Genomic DNA, 24,581 nt, shown 5'->3' with positions numbered 1-24,581 from the left:
GATATCATTCGGATAAAGGCTCTCATGTATTCCTTGTGAGGGGTGTGTGTGTGTGTGTGTGTGTGTGCTGTATATGCCTGTCTGTAACAGTCTTCTCCTCTGCTCTCTTCCCACCCCTCCTGTCAGGATGGGATTACTGCTTTCGACCCGTCATGTCGGCGACAGCGGGACCGTTTGAGCAAGAGTGAGCCCCCACTGGCCAGCTGGGATGACCATGCCACTGCACCAGATCTCTGTCATCCCCCGCGACGTGCCCTCCTCCAGGGTGTCGGGCAGCGGGAAAGCAAAGGACAAGGACCGCGACAAGCAGGTAAGAGCACCCTCGCACCTGTCTCCACCGCCGGACAGCTCCAGCTTTAGGGGCCAGCGCTTCGGACTTGGAACCGGAGGGTTGCCGGTTCGAATCCCGACCAGTAGGCCACGGCTGAAGTGCCCTTGAGCAAGGCACCTAACCCCTCACTGCTCCCCGAGCACCGCCGTTGTTGCAGGCAGTTCACTGCGCCGGGATTAGTGTGTGCTTCACCTCACTGTGTGTTCACTGTGTGCGGAGTGTGTTTCACTAATTCACGGATTGGGATAAATGCAGAGACCAAATTTCCCTCACGGGATCAAAAGAGTATATATACTTATACTTATACTTATACTTATATACTTATATACTTATATGCTTATGCTTATACTATACTTATACGTATATACTTATATACTTGTACTTATACTTATGCTTATACTATACTTATACTTATACTTATATACTTATACTTATACTTATGCTTATACTTATACTTATACTTATACTATACTTATACTTTTATACTTATACTTATATAAGTATACTTATATGCTTATACTTATACTTATGCTTATACTTATATGCTTATACTTATGCTTATACTATACTTATACTTATATACTTATGCTTATACTTATATATGCTTATACTTATGCTTATACTGTACTTATACTCTCTCAACAAGCTGTGTTTTCACTATCACTGCCGCACAAACACTTGGCACTTGCACACGCAGGCACTTGCACACGCAGGGATTAATTGTAGGAGGCCATTACACAGTCACCGCCGTGAAAGACAAACAGACTTCCAGGGAAAATAAATCAAGTAAGGTGCTGGACTTCACACTCTGTCAACAACACCCTGTTGAATTTTATTTTTTGAAAGTTATTCAGGTCACTGTGTGTTGTTGTCTAAGGGCTGGCACCGGACCACTGCGCTGCAAATGGTTGTTTATGTGGAGACGGTGTGTTCCTCTCCCTCGCTTGGCCTGCTGGAAGGGAAGTATGGGTGCAGGCAAAGGTCAGATCCAAAGGGGAAGGGCTATCCCTTCCAGTAAGAGGGTTGCGTGTTTTGAAGCGAAAGTAAAAGAAAACGGCTTCCTTGCTCTGTTCCAGTATGTGATCGAGTCTGTGTCCACCCCACCCCTCCCCAAAGAGCTTGTAAAAGCCCTTGAGGCGAGCTGGCGAATGTGGGTTAAAACTGGGATTAGAGGGGGCTAGTGCTGCACTCGGTGACTGCGGCATGGTTTGGGGCGCGGGCGCTGGTGTGGCTTGGCAAGACGTGGCGGCGTGATTGCTGTAAAGCTCAGCAACGCACTAAGCCTCTGCATCACATGCGGGGGGAGGGGTGGGGAGCTCGGGTGCCGAAGGTGCAGATGTGCTGTGATGGAACAGTGTGGCTCGTGATGGTGGGGGTGGGGGGGGGGGGGGGGGGGGGGCGGTGGCAAATCCCGACAGACTCAAGTGTCTTCTAATGGTGTCACCTCATTAGAATGTCGTCATCACAAATGTTTAGTCATTGGCTCATCGATATTCTGTTGGTGTCTCACGGATGCGGATGAGTGTAAAGTGTCTAGTTTGATGCCTTTCCAGTATGCGTGAAATGTATATGTGGGTGTCTGTGTTTATGTATGAGTTTCTGCGAGACAATGAGCAGGAGAGGGAACAAACCGATGAACTACACGCATCCTCATTTTCAGTCACACATACCCCAGTATGAGGCAGGTGACTGGAACAATGACACTAATAACTATTCTGTCACCAGTAAGCCCCTGGATGTCTGCTGAGCCACAGTTTTGCTGTCACCGCACAGAGGACAACTGAGACGCGTTGTTTTTCAGTGGGAAGACTCAAAGTCTCACAATTGCTGAATGGGATAATGCCGTAATGCTTGGGTGTCAAAAGCGGCACCTGAGGTACTTTAGTTTAGAGTGTCAACCCAGCTATTGTAAAATTTTGCCCTTTTTCTTGATTTAATTTCTAACTAAATCCTTTCAATTATATTTTTATAGGCTCACATGATCCCAGAGCTGTTTCTATGGTGAAATATAATTTCCTGGAATTATGTGTATTTTACAGTTGATATAACATGTCCAGTCTAGTCTTTTTTGCTTAGACCCTTCACAAACCATGAAGCAAACACATTATCCTACAACATGAGAACAAGTCAGTGGTCACTTGGTCAGTGATATGATGATAATGTGCAGTACATGTTGATAGCAGATAGTGGCCCTGTATCATTTTAATGTTTTTTTCCCTCAGCAAATAACGTGTTTAGAACCAGCTGGGCTCCGTGTGGTGGGGAGGGCCGTTGGCCATGCCTGTGTTAGACAGTCTGTTGATTGGTGGGAGGTACTTCATTTGGCCTCGGCCTTTGTTTCCGACAAGCACCAGTGGGCCAGAGTTGTGGCCAGAGATTGTGAAGTGGTGTCCCTCACAATAGATGTGCTAAGGCAAGGTGTTTCCCATCCACGAGCCCTCATCACGTCTTAGTCACCTTCAGGCTTCAAGAGCACCGGACACTCCAATCAGGTGTTTTGGAGAGCTCGAGAATGTTGCACGGGTGTGCTGCGTGTGCTTCCTCCTGCTGTGTGTGTCGCCCTGTTGGTCTGGCCTGTTTGTGTGGCTAATAAGTACAAAGTGAAATCTTTATTTAGAGCTGCATTACTCTCCACTGGCTTGAATCCATATGCGTCACTCTCATGTAATCAAGACCCATGCAGGACAGTAATCAGTCAGACCTTGCACTTATTTTATCTCTGGGTCTACGTATGTGGTGTTCCTCAACGAGGACAGGAAAGCCAATGTGTATGTGTTTAAGTGACATTGAAATAAATAAATAGTAAAATTGTAAAAACCCATTGAAGACATTATTCTTGATTATTGGAAAGAGGCACACCAGGAGTATTCCAAGTTTGTGGATTAGTGATTAGTGGGTGAGTGTGTTGTGTTATGCATAGCTGGTACTGGTGTTTTGGATACGTCAACTAAAGGGCAGTCCTCACTAGTGTTTTGGCTCAGGGCGGAGGTGCGATTCACTAGCCATCCCATATTTGTGTGTTGCGTAATGTGATGCGGTTGCTTGGCAGCGCTCGCAGCGTTCATGGCTTACCCGTTCCTTCTCTGTTACGGAACACTGGAGTCGGAACACCACACTGGCTGCAGTGTGCGTTGAAGTGATTTCTTCCTCTCGCTCAAGACACGCTGTGGGAGTGGAGGTGGGAGGGGTGGCTCAGGGACATTGCCTTCCCAGAATGCAAATCAGTCAAGAGGACTGCCTGGCATTTAGTCACAGCACACAGCCCATCTGGCCATCAAAGACAACTTGTCTTTTGTGCCTCCATGGTTGGAAAAAAAATAGACCGACTGGACTCAAATTTCAGTGTCTGCTGCCTTGTTTTTCCAAAAGCACCCAAATGTTCACTCACTGTTCTGACGTACTACAGATGTCAGGAGCCTCATGTTGCCCACTACAGGTGTGCAGCGTTCACGTGTCCTGTCAGTGTTCTTCCTCTTCTTCTCTCCTCTTCTCTCCTCTCCTCTTCTCTTCTCTTCTCTTCACCCCCTGTCCCCCTCGTGCATTGTGTAGTGTATTTGTGCACTGGATCTTACACTGGATGTCACTGACAGCTGACAGTGTGATATTTACCAAAGTCTTGCCTCAACACAGCTCAACACAGAAATGCAAAGAACAGACTGTGGATTGTCCAAATGTTGGGGGCTCATTGGGAGAGTATAGAGCTCAGGTCCTCATGATGATGGGCTAGCGGCCTTTTCCAATTGTGCCTCTACAGCACTTGCCATTTGTGTTTATTTTTGTTTTGTTTTTTAAATGCAAATGCCATGGCCAGCTTTTTAATTTGGTCTTGTAAAGACACTCTTAGGATGAGCGGAGTCTGACAGGCCCAGGGCACCAGGGCAGCCATATTGTCCAAATCTGGGGGGGGGGGGGGCGGGCGGGCGTTCACATCGCCATTTCATGCATATAAACCAGAAAGCCTTGGAGTGCTGTTGAGACTAATACCACGAGACTCATCAAGAGGTTATGGGAGAGTGTTTACTGAGCAGTGGCAGGGCTTTTGCGCGGAGCAGCAGCTATCTCCTCAGGCCGGGTAAGCTGTGTGTTTACCCACTAATCTGCCCGCAGAGACCAGGTGGCACTTTTTGTCAGTCATGCTCAGATGCCACTGCAATGCCAGTGACAGCTCGGCTACAGCACTTGGCGTGGGCATCATTAAAATCATCTCTGCAGCGGGGTGGCTGCCTATTTTTTCTTGAGGTTGCTATTTAAGGGTGTTGGAAATGCACCTTTAAATTGAGGAATATTCACATGAGGATTAATTTGTTTTTGTGGTCTATTTGCACTGAATGTAGCACCTGCTTAACACATTTAAGGCTTAAGATAATGCCGTCTAAATGGTGCTGCCCTAGAATATAGGACCTGGATATTTTCGATGCTAAGAACATCACATCACACACACACACACACACACACACATACACACACACACACACACACACACACACACATTCTACATATTTGATCTCTAAAATGTGGACGAGCAATGAAAACACACATTAAACGCCTGAACCTCTTATATCAGGCATCCCAGGTGTCTGCCTACTGTGCTTACTTTATCAAACTTCGTTTCTGAAGCACATTTCCCCGCCTCCTCGGGGCAGGCATTTGCATTTAAGGGTTTTTGCCCGCGCTGCTACCTCCAGTAAGTTGAAAAGGCGGCCTGCCTGCTGCTGTGCTTTAGCTGACTCAACAGAGTTGCTCTTCATAATCTTCACACTGACCCACTTTGCAGTGCACAAGCTCAGCCTGAGCCCGTGTAGAGTCTCGCTTTATTTTCCCCCCTCCTTCTTTTTTTTTTCTCGTTTTTCGAGGCGGCCGTGGGGTGAGGATTGGTGAGGATTGATGTGGTCAACCCCAGAGGTTTGTGAGGTCTGTGCGCCCCCCCCCCCCCCCCCATCAGACAGCTCCAGGGCTCCCCCTGGGCTCCGTACGGTGCCCTGAGGGCTTCCTCATCTCCGAGCCCAGTGCAGACGCATGAGGCTCATTGGGCTCTCACAGGGGTGACCTGCACACTGGGGCTACAGCAGACAGACGCAGACGCAGACGCAGACGCAGACGCAGACGCAGACGCAGACGCAGACGCACAAGTCTGAGTGACGGCAGGAGGGACACACTTCACTGTGAGGTATACAGGTGATGCGTGTATCTCAGAGGGACTTCTTTTAATGTTGGATGTGTGTCGTCTCTGTGAAGAGAGCTTTTCTGTGAAGAATTGAAGAAGGCCGTGTTGCTATTCTCTTCATGTCTATCCGCATAGCTGGGCTCACTGCATTATTGAATGTTTCACCTCCTCCCACGCTGTATGCTTCCTGTGCAGCTCATCTCCTCCATTGACAAAAGAAAGTGTGTAGTAGGTAAAGCTGATCTACAATGGAAATGCACACAGTTGGATTAGCCGCTGGTGTTCTGAGCTGTGCCAGCAGAGCTGATGTTTCATGAGGATGGTTTATATCCAGGTTGAGCCGGGTTGAGCACAGTTGATAATTGAAGGGTTCAGATGCAAAAGCCTCTAAATGCCACCTACGTCAAAAATGAGATAAAGATGGAGAGTGGATGCTCTCCACACATAGTATACGTTAATCAAATAATTTTACTTCAAAACCCACTAAATACCACTATCTTCCTGGTCTGAAATATCGATTTATAGGCAAAAACCTATAGGAGCCTGAATTTAAATGCTCATTTAACCCTTAAAGGAGTACCGTCACACCGGTGTGACGGGAATGTTGGGAAATGAACGTTCTAAAGAATATCTGGGTTCATTGAATTCAACATAGAATTTTAGAACCTTCAATTGTTGCGGAACTTAGAATGTTCAAAAACCTACACCTTTAAGGGTTAAAAGAAAAGTGGTCAGACGGATTTGGAGGGTTTTGCATCTGAACTCTTCAATTGTTGATGTAACAACGTGACTTTCCAAAATGCCAAAGTTGGCAGCCCAGCACAGACCTGCAATGTGTCTTTATTTCCCCCTATAGGGTGACACAGTGCCTGCTCTATACAGCTCCCTGTAGATGTGAGTAAGCCACTTGAGAATGGGGTGTGGAGAAACATAATTAGTTTTAGGAGAGGAGGACATTATGCCCAAAGCCTCGAGGCACAGATGAAATGCACAGGGAAATTATTTTAAGCACATATTAATACACACACATTTACATTGGTGGCATTCTGACTTTCTTCATGTTAATTTTGTGACAATTAGCTAATCACATTCAGGTTGGGGAAAAAATGTTTTTTTTTTTTTTTTTAATTGAAAGACAGACAGGGAGAGTTTTCCAAATCAAAGTCATGCACTTCATTGTGTTCTAACAGACTTATCAGCAGGAAGTCAGTGAAATTGTCAATGCATATAAGTTTTTGTATGGCGTTAAATGCTTCAGTAAATGTATGTCATTCTGTAGGCTTTGTAGTGCCTGTCTGCTGACCTGTCCAGAGACAGAAAAGGCTTTTGTCAGCTTTGCTATCTTCCCTTGCTCTCTGCTGCCCCTAATCACACCCCCCTTCTCAGTGATGTGTGGAGATACCAATGATGATGTCAGTGTTGCTCAGCCCAGTTGTCTGTCACCTGGTCAGCACTGGGCAGCTCCACAGTTAACTGCGGACACTTCCAGACCCAGCTACTGTAGGCTCTGTGCTCACTAGCTCAGGAGACGGGCTCGGACGAGTGTGAGAGATGGTCTTGACAGGTGTATCATGACTTGGGTACATAACAGAAATCCCACAGAAGCGCCTGAGTGAGAGACGAAGGCTCTTTCTGATCGTACTTCTCTCTTTGTTTGCCTTCGGGGGCTGTCTTCTTTTTCCCTGTAATCTCATGGCTGCCGAGCAATTATGAGCTAGAGGTGAGCGGAGATAATGATAGACTTTAATTAACCCCCCTAGTACAATTTCCTCTTTCTTCTGCTGCACTTTGGCTGGTGCAAATCGTGACCAGGGAAACCTGAGGATAATATGGTGCCCCCATCTCACTCACACCCACCCACTACATCCGCCCCACCTCACCCCACCCCACCACCCCATCCATGCCCGCCAGACCTGAGGATGCGGAGATAATCTTGGCCCTCTGTTTCCAGCGAAAGTGTGCAGTTAGGGCTGCTCTCCAGTTCAGGCTTACAGTACAGAGACAAAAAAAATGGCTTCCAAAACTTAATTGCATCGCTGTCTCTTTTTCGGAGAGTGTGGATTTTCATAGTTATCTTCCAGTGCTGCCTAATTAATGGTGACATGTTGATTGTGCTTCTCGAACTCCTGCGGTCCAGATGATTCACTTGCTCTGAAATCGATTGCAGTGTCGACAAGTCATCTTTATTCCCCCTTCCTCTCTGAGAAAAATTAAGATGGGGTGTGAGGAGACAGCTTTGAGCCTCTCCATCAGCATTAGCATCTTTGAAACACTTTGAGCACTTCCAACAGCAGTGTATAATCTTTGCTTAGAACAGCAGAGAAAGTGGGCCCTGCATATCTTGGCGCCTGGAGCAGTCTGGAGTTTCTGTTGCCCGCAGCACTTCTGCCACTGCTCTCTGGTGCTATAGGTGGAGATACAGTGTACTTATGTTTCTCTTCTCATTTCAGTGTGCTTGTAGTCTGTGGGTTGTGACATTATGTTCCTTTGCAAAGCAAATACGAAAAGAAAATGATTAAAGGTCAATTCTGAAATAATCCTTATCCTTTTCTGTCTTGTTGCCAACCACACACACATACACTGTTCATATTGTGGTATGGAAAATCAAAGATGTTTACAAATATAGACATTCCCAAATCAATGACGTTCCTGAATGTTCTGTTTACTTTGCTGTTGGCATCTATTGGATTTTTGCATCAGACATACGGTAGCTGCTCTCCTGCAAATGATCCAAAGCTGTTAGACATACAAGCTTTAGACAGTTCAGTCTTTGCTGTGTATATAATTTTACCTTGGAGCCTGATGCAGAGCTTCGCATCCCCCCCCCCCCCCCCCCCCCCCAGAATCCACTTGAGCCAGCCCTCATCGGTCTCCAGTGACCGGTGCAGAAGTCCTTTGAAGGCTTCGGCTGCACCACCGCCGGATCCCAGATGTGGGGAACTGGCCTCATCACGTCTCGGTGAACAAGCACACAGTTGGACAGGCTGCTTTCAGCTGTCTTGGCAGAGCTGCATGGTGTTAAAAAGTTTGTGTTGTGCACAGTATCAAATGAAGAGGCAATGGAATGCTATCAGTCTGTTTTCCACTACCAGTCTGTCTGTCTGCCCGGGGGAATCTATCAGAACTCCCAGCCACACCAAGTCATGAAAGCTTTATGAATCTCAGTAGCGTATGGAATCCATGGGTTTCTGTCACAGTGTCTTAGGTTAAAGGATTTTTTTTTAAATTGCTTTTTCAATGTGACCTCCAGGACTGTATGCAAGCTGCCTCAAAATATGTGTCTCAGAAACATTTCATTTATTTTTCCCCTTGGTGGAAACCCGTGCAGCTATCTCTGCTTTGCTTCTCAGTGGATGGAATTCCTCTGTGTTCCCTGTCAGTGGACCAGATAGGAAGGCAGGGGAAATACAGATGGTGCAGCTGCATTAATGCTGTGGGGTGGTGAGGGGGTTTAGAGGACTGGTTTAAATAACTGCTGATTCCTGTCAGCTTTGACAAGCCATGGTATATGACTGCAGTCTGGCATAGTTAGGATATGTACGTCCACTGTTCCCTAGTCTACATCGAGAGTCAGTGACAGGAATTCTTACAATTTAAACAAAAGCAAGATAATAGTAGATAGCAAGGTGACCACCATTATGGCCTCATTTAACACAGAACCAAATTGATTTCCCGTAGGCTGGCTTTATAAGGGAGCGAGGTGAATGTTTGATTTTGAATTAAGCAGTTGAAAAAGCTTTGCCTGAGATGCTGCACATCCTTGGGGAAAGGTCAGTTGAGCCAGGGTGAGCTGGACCTGGCTGTGCTGCTGTGCTCCGCGCTGGCAACAGTTTTATCGTCTGCCATATTTTATTCAAAACTTTTCCCAAGACCTGTAAAGATTTAACCTTGTCTTGACATGGAATTGTAAACCAAGTTTGTCACACCCCAAGGTCTGTCGGCATGAGAAATGATAGTTTGGTTAGACTTTCTGACAGCCTGCATTGCTATTGCTCTTCATTGGAGGGGAGGGGGGGGGGCGGGGGTATGCACCTGTCAGAGGTGGGAAGTGGTGATTTCAAAATGCCATCTTAAAATAATGAGTACATCAAATATGAAGGCCATTTGAAAGGCTTATTCTTCATGGATGGCTGCAGGTTACTTTTTCTATGGAAGAGAGGACTCAAAGGTGTCTTTGAAAACTATTATGCAGAGGAACTGATTATCAGTCTTTTCTTCAGGGGCCGTTATTTCCCTCTCTCAGCCTAGCCTGCAATCTGTTTATGTTTGATTTATAGATTTCTGAAAAAACACATTTATACTCTCTTTGGCCCTTTTGAAAAGATTCAACAGTATTGTTTACCATACAAATGTCTACCATTGAAAGACAATCATGGGGGAGAGAAATGATCATAGGCTTTCTTTAGCCCAATGCTACAGTCTCAGAATGTGTCTCTTGCCATGATGAAGATGTGCACAGTGCATCCACACAACCCATCATCTCTTTCATCATTGTGACAGACCTGTTAGGGGGAAACGGAGTGCTTGACAGTCGGCAGCAGCTGTCTCACCAAGACCTCGGTAGTGTCATTATCATCCTTAGGACTGGTACAGAAAGACAAGTTCCAACATGGTGATAGTTACTTATTCACCAGTGGTGACTGGAACTTTCAGTTTAGACAGTTTTAACAGAATGAAGGACTTTGATACTTAGCAGTGATGCCAAGTGGAAAATGACAGATTTATTGTGACCTGTGACAGATTTGGCTTGCCACTGGTTCTCATTTGGCTGTGGTGTTTGTGCAGTTAGTGTTTGCCCAGCTCATTTTTATTGTATCTTCATCCAGACAGGACTGCACACTGGAGGACATCTCTCTTTGCTTTGTAGATTCTTTGCAAATGCCATCGTTGGCAAGGGAGCAGCAGGGAGCTTACACGACAGATTATTCACACGGAGGTGAATGTTGCGGAAGTTTGTGTGATTTGGTTAAGTTTTGTGGTGGCGCCGAGGTGAGCACTGCAGGTAGAGGACCACCTCCAGGCAGAGGAGGAGGCTTCATGAGCCAGGAGATGGCACCAGGAAAATATCCCCATCTGCTCTGACTGTCAGGCCAGATTCTCCACAGACGTCTGATGGGAGGCCTGCATTTGATATGAGCTTTGCTCAAGCTGTCTGCTGCGATGTCAGGGGAGGGAGAGTTAGGGACGAAGCACACACGCGGCCGTGTGTGTGTGTGTGTGTGTGGAGGGGTGAATTGCTCTGTTGTAATCCTCCTCACGTTTTAAGAGAGGCAGGATGAGAGATGGAGCCTCCTCCCTTTCTTCCTCCGAACAAATTGTGTCGCTAAGGGAAGGAACGGATTGTTATTAAATGAGTTGTCTTTCCGAGGAAGAGATTTTATGGGGATATGATAACCCTGTTTTGTTCCTGATATTCTCCTCCTCGGTCCTCTCTGAAATTTGTTCGGCCGGTGCTCCAGTGCTGCAGATCCCCATGAGGTCTAAGTAGGGAACCTGAATATCACCTGCCAGAAGAGGGGAACATTGGTGAAAGGTTTAGTGCGAATCACATGTCATGAGACAGACACTAGACAAGACAAGCAGACAACAGACAAGCGCTACAGGAGATCTGATATTCAATCGGAGAGGGTGCGTGTGCGTCGTGTGTGAGTCACAGTCTGCAGACAGCAGGGGGTCAGTAGTGACCCCCCACAGGGACAGGCTACACCGTGTTCTGACTGACCTGCTCCAATTTTCAATACACGGGAAGTGCAGCCACTGATGAATTAGTCAGAGAAGTGGTGTTTTTTCAGGAGGAAATTAGGCTATTTGATTCTCTCAGCAGTGAACGAGCCTGATTTGGTTAGGCTCTTGAATTTTCCAGTTACCCATTGATTAAGTCCTTCTCAGAATTGCTAAGCATGTACCTATATTGAGTAGATGTGGCCAGGCTTCTCTGTCAGACAATGTCTGTTCATGCGATCATATTATTGGAAGGACATTGATTTGGACAGCTGGACCACAACGTGGTTATCTTTTAGTCAGAACAGTAGGTGGCACTGTCAGTTCTATCAGCGGGCAACTTGACATGTAATCATGTCTGGACCAACTCTACCTGGATATCTAGCGGAAGATCATCAGATGCAATTATGTTTGCCAGTGCTGCTTGGTAACTCAATGGTGAGACCTTGAAATAAAGGAGGATTATTGAGATGACTTTTTACAACATGTAGTTAGTCCTTTATGAATGAAGCTATTAGTAACAGTAATGCTTCCATTCCTTAGCCTGAGGTAAACTCTGAGCCCTCAACTTTATACAAACTTACGTGACTACATCATCTGTCACTCAAACTGACTGAGGAAGAGGCTGACATCCCATCTGTTAAATGTCTGTGTACACAGCCAATGAAATTATGTATGATAATTTAAATTTGCCCGGCTGAAGCTAAGTTGTATTTTCATGCAGGATGGCCTAATTGAGGTTAGCTGCCCTCCTGCCGGGGCTGTATTCAAGTCTGGAATGATAGTGTGCAGTCACACAGAAGTGGTTGCTTTCCATCTGCATTAGACGCTAGGCCTTGGCCACAGAATGCAAATGAGGGCAATTTTCATTCAGCATCCGGCATGGAAATGGATGGCCTTTCAATGCTAATGTATGGGGTGTAAATAATCTCTCTCTCTCTCTCTCTCTCTCTCTCTGGTGAAGGAGAGTGGACTGCATTTGTAGGAAGATGACGTTTTCATTGCCCCTGCATTCATTTATGGCCTCTGGGATAAGGCCATGTGAAACTATCAGGCCAGGTTCCTTATTTCAGATCACTTCCAGTTTCATCTAGGTGCCTCCTTGTCATGTATTGTCATGCCTTGTCATGGCAGACTGTTATCTACTGATGCTAATCAACATTTTGTATGTAATACTTTATTAGATTGTAGCCAGAAAGCATTGTAATCGATTCACATGATCATCTTGTGATGAATAAAACGTTTTATGATGTACTGGCTCTTCCCCATATTGTTTTGTTATTGTACTTTGTCAGTTTGTCAGTGTTTTATGTGTGAGATGAAGTGCTTCCTGTTTCTCTGGGGCGTTTCACTCTGTTACTGCATGAGGGCTGCCACGACTCTTGGACTCCGCCACATCTTCCTCCTGGTGTCTGGAGGCATTAGAAATGCTGCTCTTGTGACGGGGGAGGAGATTTTCTTTTGTTTCTTGCTAGCTGTGAAAAGCAATTCCAAAAATGCACACCCAGAAACAGATGGGCGCCCCGAGCGTTTGGAGGGCATGTGCGTGACAGGCTGGAGCCTCCTCTTCTCCAGAGCGGGGAGCAGGGACGTGTGGCGTGCTGGAGCTCTGCTTGGCCCCCCTCTCTGCACCACTGCACAGAGCAGATCCCCTGTGCTGAAGAAGTGCAGGTATGACGAAAGGAGGGTTGTAAGTAAAAGTATAAGTACGTATACTTTTTTGATCCCGTGAGGGAAATTTGGTCTCTGCATTTAACCCAATCGGTGAATTAGTGAAACACAAACAGCACACAGTGAGGTGAAGCACACACTAATCCCGGTGCAGTGAGCTGCCTGCTACAATGGCGGCGCTCGGGGAGCAGTGAGGGGTTAGGTGCCTTGCTCAAGGGCACTTCAGCCGCTGCCCACTGGTCGGGGCTCGAACCGGCAACCCTCCGGTTACAAGTCCAGAGTGCTAACCAGTGGGCCACGGCTGCCCCTATATGCCTTGTGCCTTTAGTGTCCACTAACATTTGGTAATTGGCCTTGTTTTAAGCGTGCTTTCCCTTGTGTTGTAATAATTAACAGCAAATCTTTGCCCAGCACCAATTCTCCAGAGGGAGATGTGGTTTTGGGAATGACTCCATGCTCTTCACCTCGGTGTACGGCGACGCTGCGAGGAACCCAGTGCCCTCTCTCTGTCGCTTTGAATCAGCCCACTTCCCGCCACGTTGTTTTTGCTCAGCGGGCTGCTTGACCACTTGCAATTAGTGGCGCAGTCTGGCCGGTATAGCGCAGGCCCCTGGGCACCAGAGCACTGCATTCTTCCTCTGGCTTTTGATCTGTTGACAGGCTGTTCCTGTGCTGCAAATTCAGTCTTTTTGGGAAGTCTGCCATGCCAATGCAAATCTGCTCCCTTTATCCCTCTGTGTCTCTGTATCTCTCTCTCTCTCTTCACCTCCCTCTCTTTTACTGTGCTTCTCTCTCTCTCCATATTTGTCTGTGCATCGCTCCTTCTGTCAGTGCCTATATCTCACTCTCACTCTTAATTTCTCTCTATCTGTCCATCACCTCTTCTCTCCAATTAACAGACAGTGAGTCATGTTCCCTCTCCTGCGGTCCCACACCACTGAAATGCCCCAGTTTTGCTCATTATTTGAGCCCTCCAGCTAGCACTGGTCATTGTGTGGACCTGCTGCACTTGTCCAGTGTGACACAGTAACAAGCATTCATGAGAGTGGAGTACATTTTAAAAGTGTCACAGGTCCCACCCAAGACAAACATTTACAAATCACTCACGATGGCTAGCGGGTCAATCAGTGGTGGTCTCTGTCCCAGAATGCTGCTGGCTTAATGATCAGCACAGAAATTGATGGGTTGCATATGCTTTCTGCATTGATGCAAAACCCAGTGTTCTCATTCCAATAACATGAGAGCAGAATATTCTGCTCCATATGTTTAGGCCTACTCTAGATGCATTGTCCGATGGTCACCAGAAACCACTGAAAACCGTGGGTGTCCAGTGGAGCCCTGTGTGCCTCTCTGTGATGGGCGAGAGGAATGCTGGAGCTGTCCATCTGTCAGGGTTCACCGAGTGGCTACCATCTGCTGACCAGGGCTGCGACGCGGCTCCATCACTTCGTGTTTGTGATAAAGCTCCTGGTGTTTGGATTTGTTTGGACGCCATGGTCACATCTCGCAGACTCTTCACTTTACGCTCCGATGTGCAGCTGTGTGTGTTGTTGCGAGCCTGTGTTGGTGAAATGGTTCTAGTATGGCGTATTGTATGTCTGGCGGAGTGTTTGGTTTCTTCTGAATATGACGTGATCTTAGCCTCAATGCTAACACAAACGGATCCGTGCGAGGGGAATTCGCTTTGCGGCAGCAGGGAATGTGGACTAAGGGAGAGTGCAGGCCTCCTGGCCGGGATGTTGGGGGATTTCCAGAGTGAGGTGGCGGAGTGCTGGCCCTGCCTGTTTCCTGAGGTTTATCAGCCTGTCCTCGCGGATGCAGTGCAGCCTGAGCGCTACACCAGGACTGGGATCCGCGTGGGCCCTGGTGGACTCAAGCAAGCGCTTTCCGGCTCGCTGACGAATTTTAGTCTGAAGCCTTTGAACAGGTCCCTGAGGCCAGTTTTTTGTTGTTGTTGAAATCCCTGAAGGTCTAGCTACCGGGCAAATGCAATTTCTCAGAGGAGCGATAGCACTCTTTATATGATGTTTATGTTCCACCAGCGGCAGAGAGACATTAAAAAAATTTCTAGCTTCTGTAATCAGCCAGACCGAATTCAGAAAAAACTGTTAGCATGATTAGGTGATGAGGAAATGGACCAAAGCTGCATGCCAATTATGCCACTTTAAAGAGATTGCATTCCTCATATGGTGATTTGGTTGAAGAAACACTGAACCTGAACACTGAACTCCCCAAGAGAGCTCAGTATAGGTGGCTGTGTGTTTGGAATCCAGCTGTCTGTCTGCATATGGGCTTTTTAATAGGCTTGTTTTACTGAGCAAAAATTCTCACTTCAAAGACCCAACAGAAAATCAGAGATTTTCTTTGAAGACTTCAAAATTTATATAGCTAGAATTGTACTTCATTTGGGAACTCGGTGTGCATGAAAACCTCGATGTCAGGACCCATGTTCCTATCCGCCTACACCCAGCGAACGCCTGTCTGGAAAAGCAGAATTATTATATTACTCATACAAAATGAATTCAAGGCCATGAATATTACAGTTATGATTTTATGAGGAACCTGAATTAACACATCTTTGAGGATAAATAAACTGCAGGTGTTTTGCACTCTTCTTTGTGTAACAGTCCTATGTCATTACTGAAGGCCAAAATGATTCATTACCATATTCTTGCCAAGATGCAATGAAATTAGCAGTTATATGTTATATCATCTGGATATGACCCTCATACACACACACTTCACCTAAATAGCCTAAACAAGTAACGTGTAATTTTTTATTTGTGCTTTGCAATCAGACCGTTAACCTTGGGTGCACAAGTCTCTATCATTCCCGTTTCAGTTCCAGTGAAATTAAATGACGCTGTCACGTCTCGACATCCTCTTGGCCTTTTGTCTGTGTACCTAACCGCCTGCATGTTAGCTGTTTTGATGACTTCATATTGCTTTCGGTGGATGCTGTTACATCTGCCTACAGTGCCAGGCCCCACCATCTTATGTGGGTCATTCTTATCAAGGTTGCTCATAGCTGGAGCTTGGGCCTGGTAAGCAAAAATAGATCCCAAAAAAAAGGAACATGGTTTTCCGAAAGAGGTCGTCTAGAAGTTTACCACATTTAGAGCCCGATTCACCTGGCAGCTGTGTGTCACGCTCCACTGACACTATTGAGTCAGTTATGACTCAATCAGTTATCACGCTGCATTATATAGGGAATATATGTGAGAGCATAGAAATGAGTCCTCAGATCAAAGCATGCAGTGTTGTCAATACAGCTTTTACAAATAAGGGTGCTGTGCACTGGTTCGAGCTGTTTTTACCTGTCAATATGGCCACAGAGCCCAATTCGAGAAACTCTCCTTTCAAGTGCAGAGTTTTTTTCTTCTGAAAAGCTTTGTACTTCAAAATTGCTGAAGTTGTTTGATGTGGTACCAAGCCTATTTTTATTTCACAAACAAACTCGCATCAGTTCCAAAACCAGAAGTAAATATAAAAACAGGAGAAATGAGCTCAGTTATGGTGACTTAGAGGTGAGGTTCAACCATGAAGCCTGCTCTATCTAAAACTTATTACTGTGGATGACTATTTTTGAATATGCGTTAAAAGAAACTATTACAGTACAATTTCATGCATTAGGGATTATCTAACGTCTTGATTTGCTAGATTTGCTTGCATAAAAGACACCATACACAGGAGGAGGGTAGAAAGGGCAGGTTCTCCTCTAACCTCATTCATTAGTTCCATATGAGCAGGGATTCAGTTGGCATAGATTTGAATTTTCAACACATAGTATTTATTTACAGTAAAATATGCTAATTTGTCATGTTTTCAGTGTACCACGTTTGCTCCTTTCAGTTTTGATTACGTGCAGTATTCACTGGTACACACACGGTAAGGTATAATTTAGTGGCTTGCCAAGGTTTGCAAACATTTCATCAGCTTGTTCTTCATTTTTTGGTTGCACAACATCCTGCCAGACAGCCGAGCGCTGGAGATGGCACTGAATGTTTACTGATGGCTGTAATTAAGCATGACCTGGTTTTTATGGGGAAAAAGTTTCCTGTAAAGAACCCAGGTGTAGATAAAGCTTACAAAAAGGCTTAGGATAATCACAGTCCCGAATCCCACTAGCTTTAATCAAAGCATAATCTGCATACTTTTTCACAAACCTGTGTGCAAGTATGAGTGAAAACCTTAGTCATATGTGAGATTATTATATTCTCTCTATCTCTCCTTTTTCTCCTTGCTTAGAGCTATGCATAGACAGTAGATTTCATGACATTCCTGGGGGCTGTGGGTTGAAATGGCTTATCAGCACGGTGACTGACCAATGACTTTTAATAGCAATTAGCTTGGCTATAAAATAGAGAAGCCTTCAGCGTGTGTGTGTGTGTGAGAGGGAGTGAGCATGTGTTTCTGTGTTTGTCAAACACCTTGTGCACATTGGTGTGCTAACCTTGTGACGTGGCCTGTTTGATCCTGGACGTCGGGTCCGTTCCTCAGAATACAGAACGCAGAGCACTATCTGGCTTCCCGGTCGGTAGCTAATCATTCATGCCCTGGTTTCACTTCCTCTAGAGATAGAGAGCCGTATTGTGCAGTGCATATGAACTCTCCTATTGTCTCAGACATGGACAGAGACCAAAGGGAAATCTTATATCCCATTGTCTCCACTGCTGCGTGTATTATTGCGCTGAAATACTACACGCGCTTGCATATGATGGACACTGTGTGAATTAATTCGCCGTAAATCCACACTGAAGTGCCCTTGGTTGCATGCACAGTCATTTCTCTGACAAATGATACTCGTCCATGCTGGCCCCCCAGGAGCTGCCCCCTCTATTGGACTGGACGCTCCTCCCGGAGCAGTGTGAGCAGGGCAGGCGCGGCCTCCTCTCTCTCTGCCCGCCGCCATAAATCATAGCTCAGGATGGCAGACTGCAGCATCTGCCTGAGAGAGAGAGAGAGAGAGAGAGAGAGAACAGAGAGAGAGAGAGAACAGAGAGAGAGAGAAACAGAGAGAGAGACAGAGAAACAGAGAGACAGAGAAACAGAGAGAGAGGGAGAGAGAAACAGAGAGAGAGAGAGAGAGAGAGAGGAAGGAAAAGATGGGGAGAGAAAAGGAAAGAAAGAGAGAGAGAGAGAGAGAGAGAGACAGAGAGACACAGAGAAACAGAGAGAGAGACACAGAGAAACAGAGAGAGAAACGGAGAGAGAGAGAGAAACAGAGAGCTGGCCTGCCCTTTCCATCTGGGGCAGCCTCTGAGGAAGAGCACAGGCTCTAACTGAATTAGAGGAGTCAGTGGAAGGAGCTCGGTGAAGGAGGAGGAGGAGAGCGCAGAGCCGCAGATAGAGAGCGCCTTTATTTACCGAGCTGGCAGCCAGCGAATGAGTGCACTGAGCTGTGGAGAGCAGCAGGAGGAGGAGGAGGGCTCACGGGGTGAGCAGGAGGAGGGGCGGTGGGACAGGGGGGAGGGGTCCAGTACGTTAACCAGCTAAAAGAGAGCTCCCAAAGCCCCGCCCCGCTCATGAATTATTCAGCTGGCCGGCCGGCTCCGTGGGGATCAGCTGGAGGAAGCCGCCAGTCGGCTGATTGCGCGGAGGCTTCTGCCGACTGACAGGAGGCTGGCGGACTGCACCTCGAGCAAGCGAGCCGAGCCAAACTCAAGACAAGAGCGGATCGGATGAGAAGGAGTAGCGTCCGCTGGCTAGCCAGTGTCCGGCAAATGTAGGCCAGTCTGCTGCTGCTCCCCTCCCCCTCCTCTTGCTGCCCCAGCGTCTGCTGCTGGAGCTACCTCACTGGCAGCGTCACCATCACCATCACAGCCTCAGCCTCCTCTGCAGCCTCACTTCCGTGTTTACAACCGCTCCTTTCTCTCTCTCTCTCTCTCTCTCTCTCTGTTCTCTCTCTCTCTGTTCTCTCTCTCTGTTCTCTCTCTCTGTTCTCTGTCGTTTAGCACAGCGAGGATTTGACAGCAGGACATGTAGCCTATCCCTGGGTGGGGGCTTTGTTTGTATGTGTGTGTGTGGGAGGGAGGCTGCCTCCTCCTCCTCTTGCAGTCACTCATGAATTCATGTTGGAAAATGAAGCTTCAGGTAAGAGCCTATATGTGGTTATCTTGCTTTTGCTGTCATTGTTGTCATTGTCGTTGTTGATGTTGTTGTTGTGGTAATGTGGCTATAGGCGACGGATAATAGGACTGCAGATCTGTATATCTGTATGTTAGGTGTTAGGCATATCAGTGTATGTCCTCGGCATGTAGAGAGCCTGTGTTTGTGTGCTGTTGTGCTGATTGTTTACCGTGTTACACGAAGGGCAACATCCTCTAGTGAAAACCATGGTTGTTATGGTGAGGCCTGTTTTTCTGTTTCTCTCTCTCTCTCTCTCTCTCTCTCTCTCTCCTCTCCTCTCCTCTCCTCCTCCTCACTGCCCATGGAGATTGAAAATTGTTGCTTTGTTCCCCACCCCCAACCTCATTGCTTTCAACACTAATGGAGCTGTCGGAGAGCTTGAATAGACAAGGGGATGCTTAGGTTTCAAGAGGCAGGGTGGAGCATTTGTGTGTGTCTATGTCTACATGCTCGTCTGTGTGTTCATTTGCACGATGGGGGGCGTATCTTATGTTTGTTTTCCAATCTCCATGGAGAATGACCTCTTCCTATGCATTTCTATTCTTTGCTCCCGGGCGGTGGTAGCGCTTGCCATGGGCACAAAGTGAAATGCTGACCCATTTTCCCCTCTGTTCTCGCTGGCCCGTACTGGACCATCCTCCTCCATTGTGCTTAACACTCTGAACTGCTCGACCGCTTTGTGAGGTGACGCGTGAATCATTTGAAAGGGTGTGCGGCTGCTGTCCAAAGCGTGCAGGCAGGGCATTCACCGTGCTTTATATGCCTGTGGCACGGGCCCAGGCAAGTGGGGGGTTAGGGGTGACGTTGGCCACCGGAGATTTAATGGCGTCGCTCCTCCAGACACACACAGCCCTGTGTGCTTTTCCCAAACCTAATCAGCCTGCGCCGTGTCCCCAAGCATGACATCGTCCTCACCTTGACACAGATTTGGGGGGATGGTTTTGGGGGGGGGGGGGGGGGGGGGGGGGGTGAGGCGGGGACACTTGGGAAGTGTCTGGTCCACCGGTGTCCTGTAGGACGGTGAACACCCATCTGTTGCGACAGTGACGGCGCGTTTGCGGGGGAAGTCTGCTAAGCACACGGCGCCTCAGGGCTCTCCTGTTTCTGGGCAACGCTGAATGTCATGGAAATGTCACCGTCGCCTCGCCAAGGCAACGTCCACAAACTCAAGCCTAACTTCTTCGGAACGCTCATGCTAACGCTATACGTTTCCATACATGCAGGCATGCACACACACACATGAACACATTCTGCAGTAGGAGCGCACATACTCTCAGTGGCAGATTGATCTGATATTTTTCCACACGATCCCGGGCTTAGTGAATCGCATCATTGATGGCTGCCCAGAATCGGGAAGCTTTGTGTGAAATCCCTCGGTGGGAGGAGGGGGAGGGGGAGGGGTGTGATGTGGTGAGATTAGTGGTCACATGGCGTGCCAGAGCTTAAAATCTACCGGAGGGAGAAGGCAAGCGGGGACAGGGAGTGTCTTTGGCTCGGCCCAGACACCCATCCCATCGTCCCCTTCACCAGTCTGTCCGTCTCTTCTCAGCCGGCGTCCGGGCGGTCCCCCCCCCAGTGGAGGATTTGGCTGAAGGGGGCCCCAGGATCGGGCTTACATTTCTGCACACAGCTGATTATCCCCACATTACACTCGTGTTGTGCGTTCTGCTTACCCCACAGAAAGTCCAGCGCTGCGCCTCTCTCAATTAAAGAGGCTTAAGGGCAGCGTGTTCAGCTGGATAATTATATCATCCAAACATGGCCATGTAATGAAGGAAAAGCACGAAGAACCGCTAGTGAGCATGTTACAAAAGAGGTTCCCAAGATACCACAAAAGGCCTCTTTTAAGGATTACTCTCAATAAATTACAACACGTCTTTGTCATTAAAACATAAGTAAAAGAAGTGGTAAGCTTAACCCCACAGTAATGGGTGAGTCATGTTTAAACCCATTCATTCACAGAGCCATGGCAGTGTTTAGGTGTACTATATATGCACAACGTTCAATTCAGGTGTTAATAAACTATCCACATTTGCCATTGGACAGTAAAACTGCAGTTCTAAATGACTTGACCTCTAATTTGAATTATTAGGTTAGAGACCAGTGGGAAGAGTTGTGTCTCTAGGGAACCAAAACCTCTGAGTCAACATGCTAATTAGAATTCAGTGGGCAGAAATAATTCACTGTGGATTCAACATAGATGAGGCAAAATGTTTTAAAAGAGCAAGCCAAAGGGTGACGTGTATTAAGACAAGTAATTCTGAAAGTCCAGCTCTTTACTGTTTTTTAGAATGGATCGAATATATTACCGGTAAGTAGGGGATATGGTGTTCCCATCTGTGAGAAATGTCTATGACAAAAAGGACAAGGTGCAAAGACTGCCCTGGAAGAAACTATCCAAATGCCTGATCTTTTGAGCTCCTCTCTCTCTCTCTCTCTCCCTCCTCCCCTCGGTGTTTCTCACTGTATCTGGTCACATGAAATTCCCCACAGCCCGGCTCCTGGCACTCATATTACCTCAGATGCTGATCCCCCCACAAGCTGATTAGTGCAGTTTCACACCATGACGTGCACGGCACACTCTATCCCAGAAAGCCCCCTTCGTGGCGTGTAATATGCAACCACATTTCCTCGCTGCCTGCACCACCGCCGAGGCCCCCACTGCACAGAGGTTGCAGGCCAGCGCGTTGGGTCCATTTCCTGCTTGGACATGTTGATGCAATTATGTCCGAGAATCGTGGGAGATAACGGAAAGTCACATTCTCTCTTCCCTGGTGATGAAAAGACGGCTATTTCCTGCTCCTCCTCTCAGAGAGGATAGTTCTGGTTTCAGTCGGCGGGGCCCAGGGTTTGCTGAGCTAACGGGTATCATCCTGTTTACAGAAAGCCATCTGACCTGGGCTCACTGATTCCACAGGAGGGGGTCAGCCTTGTCTGGACACTCTCTCTCCAATGCTGATTCACAGGCAACAAAGACACTGTAGTCTGTAGATCTCTTTCATGTAAAGCCCTGTTTGAAATATGGCTGTTATTTTCAGCCATTGCCTTGTCATCGTTATACTGTATATATAACCAGTGACAAGCATAAGCCTGACTTCCTGTGTGATACCATCGCACCTCATCTCCTGTCAACAGCTGCTGGGCTAAATTGTGTTTCTTTGTTTTCTTCAGCACATTGCAGCTGGATCAAATGCTCACAAACAAAGAGTAAGGACTTGTCATTATAGTGTGTGTCAGATGTGAACGTGTGGAAGATTGGACAGAAATAGGGAGCCCTCTTCCTTGTTTACCTGGCGTCTAATGGTCTCTTGTTCTAGTCAGATGGCATATAATGGTTGCAGGCATGGTTAAACATAGGCAGGCAGGCAGGCAGGCAGGCTGCGTGACCGTTTTGGGGCTCTGAGACCTTGCCTCCAATACATACCGCCCAAGAAAAAAGCGAGTGCTCATTTTCTGTGGAGACATTCCCCTTTTCATGTTTTCATGCTGAATATTGCTTGAAATGAGTTGGATACTATTCCCCAGACTTCCCCGCTGTACTCCCCTTTGAGAGTTCCCTTAACCAGAGATAGCTGGGGATGGACTCTGTCACAGTTTAAAGCACGTCATGACTATCAGCTCACCAGCTATGCTAGAACATCTCTCCAGCCTTGGTTGTTTATGTGTTTTAATAACTAGCTCATCTTCCTTATGGCATGCACTTCACATATAAAAGTAAGGGCACTATAAAAAGAACACTGTTGCATTTGTATCCTGGTATGTTGCTTTCATGTAATAAATAGGCTTAACATAAACAAGTAATGTTTGTGTTCGATAGCATTCATATGTTTGAGTGAGTTCTAAGTGTGAGTGTTGTGGTGTGTAGAGTGAGTGTGTGGGGTGGTGGGGCGAGGTTAGCGTGGCTGAAGCGTATCATCGATGCGTCTTGGCCTAATCCCCACATTGATAAGCAGAGTGAGTGCCTGACTGGCGGCTCCTTCATTCAGTGGGGGTGGTTGCCCACGCCACAGTATCTCCATGTGTCCTCAGCTGTCCTCTGAAATGGAGCGTTGGGCAGCTTTATCAGGGCACCTCAGAGACGTCTCCCTGACTGATCGGCGGGCAAGGCTGTAAAGGCGGACGTGTCTTGTGTGTGTGTGTTTGTGTTTGTGTGTGTGTGTGTGTGTGTGTGTGTGTGTGTGGAGTGAGATGGGGGTATGAAGGCACCGTGATCTGTGACGCACTGTTTTTTTACTGCCAGTCCTTTTCAGCACTCCTTCTAAAAAAGGCGATGTTTGTCTGCAGACTAAACTCCTCTTTCTGTCTTCTCTCAACCTGCCCTCATTAACATTCAGGCTCTGAGATCTCTCTCAACACTAGCAAACATCATTTCACAAAGTGGTAGAGTGCATACCCAATACAGCCACAGTCACCTCAGATAACTTATTACACACACACACACACATACACACACACACATACACAGTTATCCTTACATGCACTCATACAGGAAGTCTTTCATATAATTTAGCCAGTGCTGATACCACTGTGTGTCTTATTGCAAACTCATAATTATCAGCAGAACTTGGTGTTACTTGGCACAAACAGTTGGTCTTGGTCCCTGCCATGTACAGTATTGCTCTTGGGATTGCAAGGTTGAAGCATTGAGTTGTTGTTGGTGGCATGATTGCTACTGGAATCTGTCTTCAGTTAGCCATTGAACTCTGTATTCCAGAAAACCAATATGCTTGAACACGTCCAAAAATTGCCTAAAAAATTCAGCTCAGTCCTCTTGTGCTATTCATCTCGTCATGCTTTGTATGTGACCCTCATGTTTCTTTTAGCAGCACTGAATAGAACAGGAATAGAATACGTGCCAAGTATGTGATTTGAAATGAATTATCACTTCGGTGCACATGAAGGAGCTGCTCTCCTAGTTGATGGGATGTCACCCAGACATTCGCCTGTCTGCCGAAGCCTAAAGGGAGGCTGGGTGATGAGGTTGAATAATGTCTTGCATTTACTTTCTCTCCCCATTGTGTTTCACAAACCTACGCTTTTGTCTGATTGTGTTCCACAGCGAGGCCTGTGCATAGAGCAACTCAATACTGCTGTCCTCTCTGCAAATCTTCCCAAGACAGTGACTAGAATCTTCTGACTGGTTTTATTCAGAGGTTCTTCACAACAGAGAGAGGAATCAACCGCAGACATTCAATTTCCTCCACGCTGATGTTGAAGGAGTGCTTTTCTCTCAGTCAGTAAAGAGACTTTTCTCTCATTGGCCTTCAGCTCTAATGACTAGTCGCTCATTCACACCCACACACTCTAGCAGAGATGGTGTCGGATAGGAGCCCAGGAAGAGACTGAGATCTCAATGGGGAAGCCAGGCCACTTTGGCTAGGGCTGGTTTAGATGTCCGAGTGCGGCCGGGACCTTTTGCAGATGGCAATCGCTGCCGGACCCCTGCGCAGTCAGAGCTGCCGATGGCTTGAACTCTCCTCCAGGGACGGGTCAGTTCTCTGCGTGATGCGCCAGAGAGCTCTGCTACTCTCATACTCCCCAACCACAGAGAGAAGAGCACTAGCT

General features: G+C 47.0%; 1 protein-coding gene across 3 annotated transcripts in view; it reads left to right on the top strand.

Moving 5' to 3' along the window:
* Positions 1-24,581, top strand: part of march8 (membrane-associated ring finger (C3HC4) 8) — a 62,655-nt gene that overhangs the window by 11,323 nt on the left and 26,751 nt on the right. For all 3 annotated transcript variants that reach the window (XM_042065108.1, XM_042065110.1, XM_042065109.1), the window contains exon 2: positions 127-310. In XM_042065108.1, coding sequence (XP_041921042.1) covers positions 209-310 — 102 coding nt within the window. In that variant the 5' untranslated portion in view covers positions 127-208. The remainder of the gene's footprint in view (positions 1-126; positions 311-24,581) is intronic.

The sequence above is a fragment of the Alosa sapidissima genome, chromosome 16 (genome assembly GCF_018492685.1).
Source record: "Alosa sapidissima isolate fAloSap1 chromosome 16, fAloSap1.pri, whole genome shotgun sequence".
NCBI lineage: Eukaryota > Metazoa > Chordata > Actinopteri > Clupeiformes > Clupeidae > Alosa > Alosa sapidissima.
The sequence above is the reverse complement of the archived record's forward strand: the minus strand, read 5'-3'. Positions and strand labels throughout refer to the sequence as shown.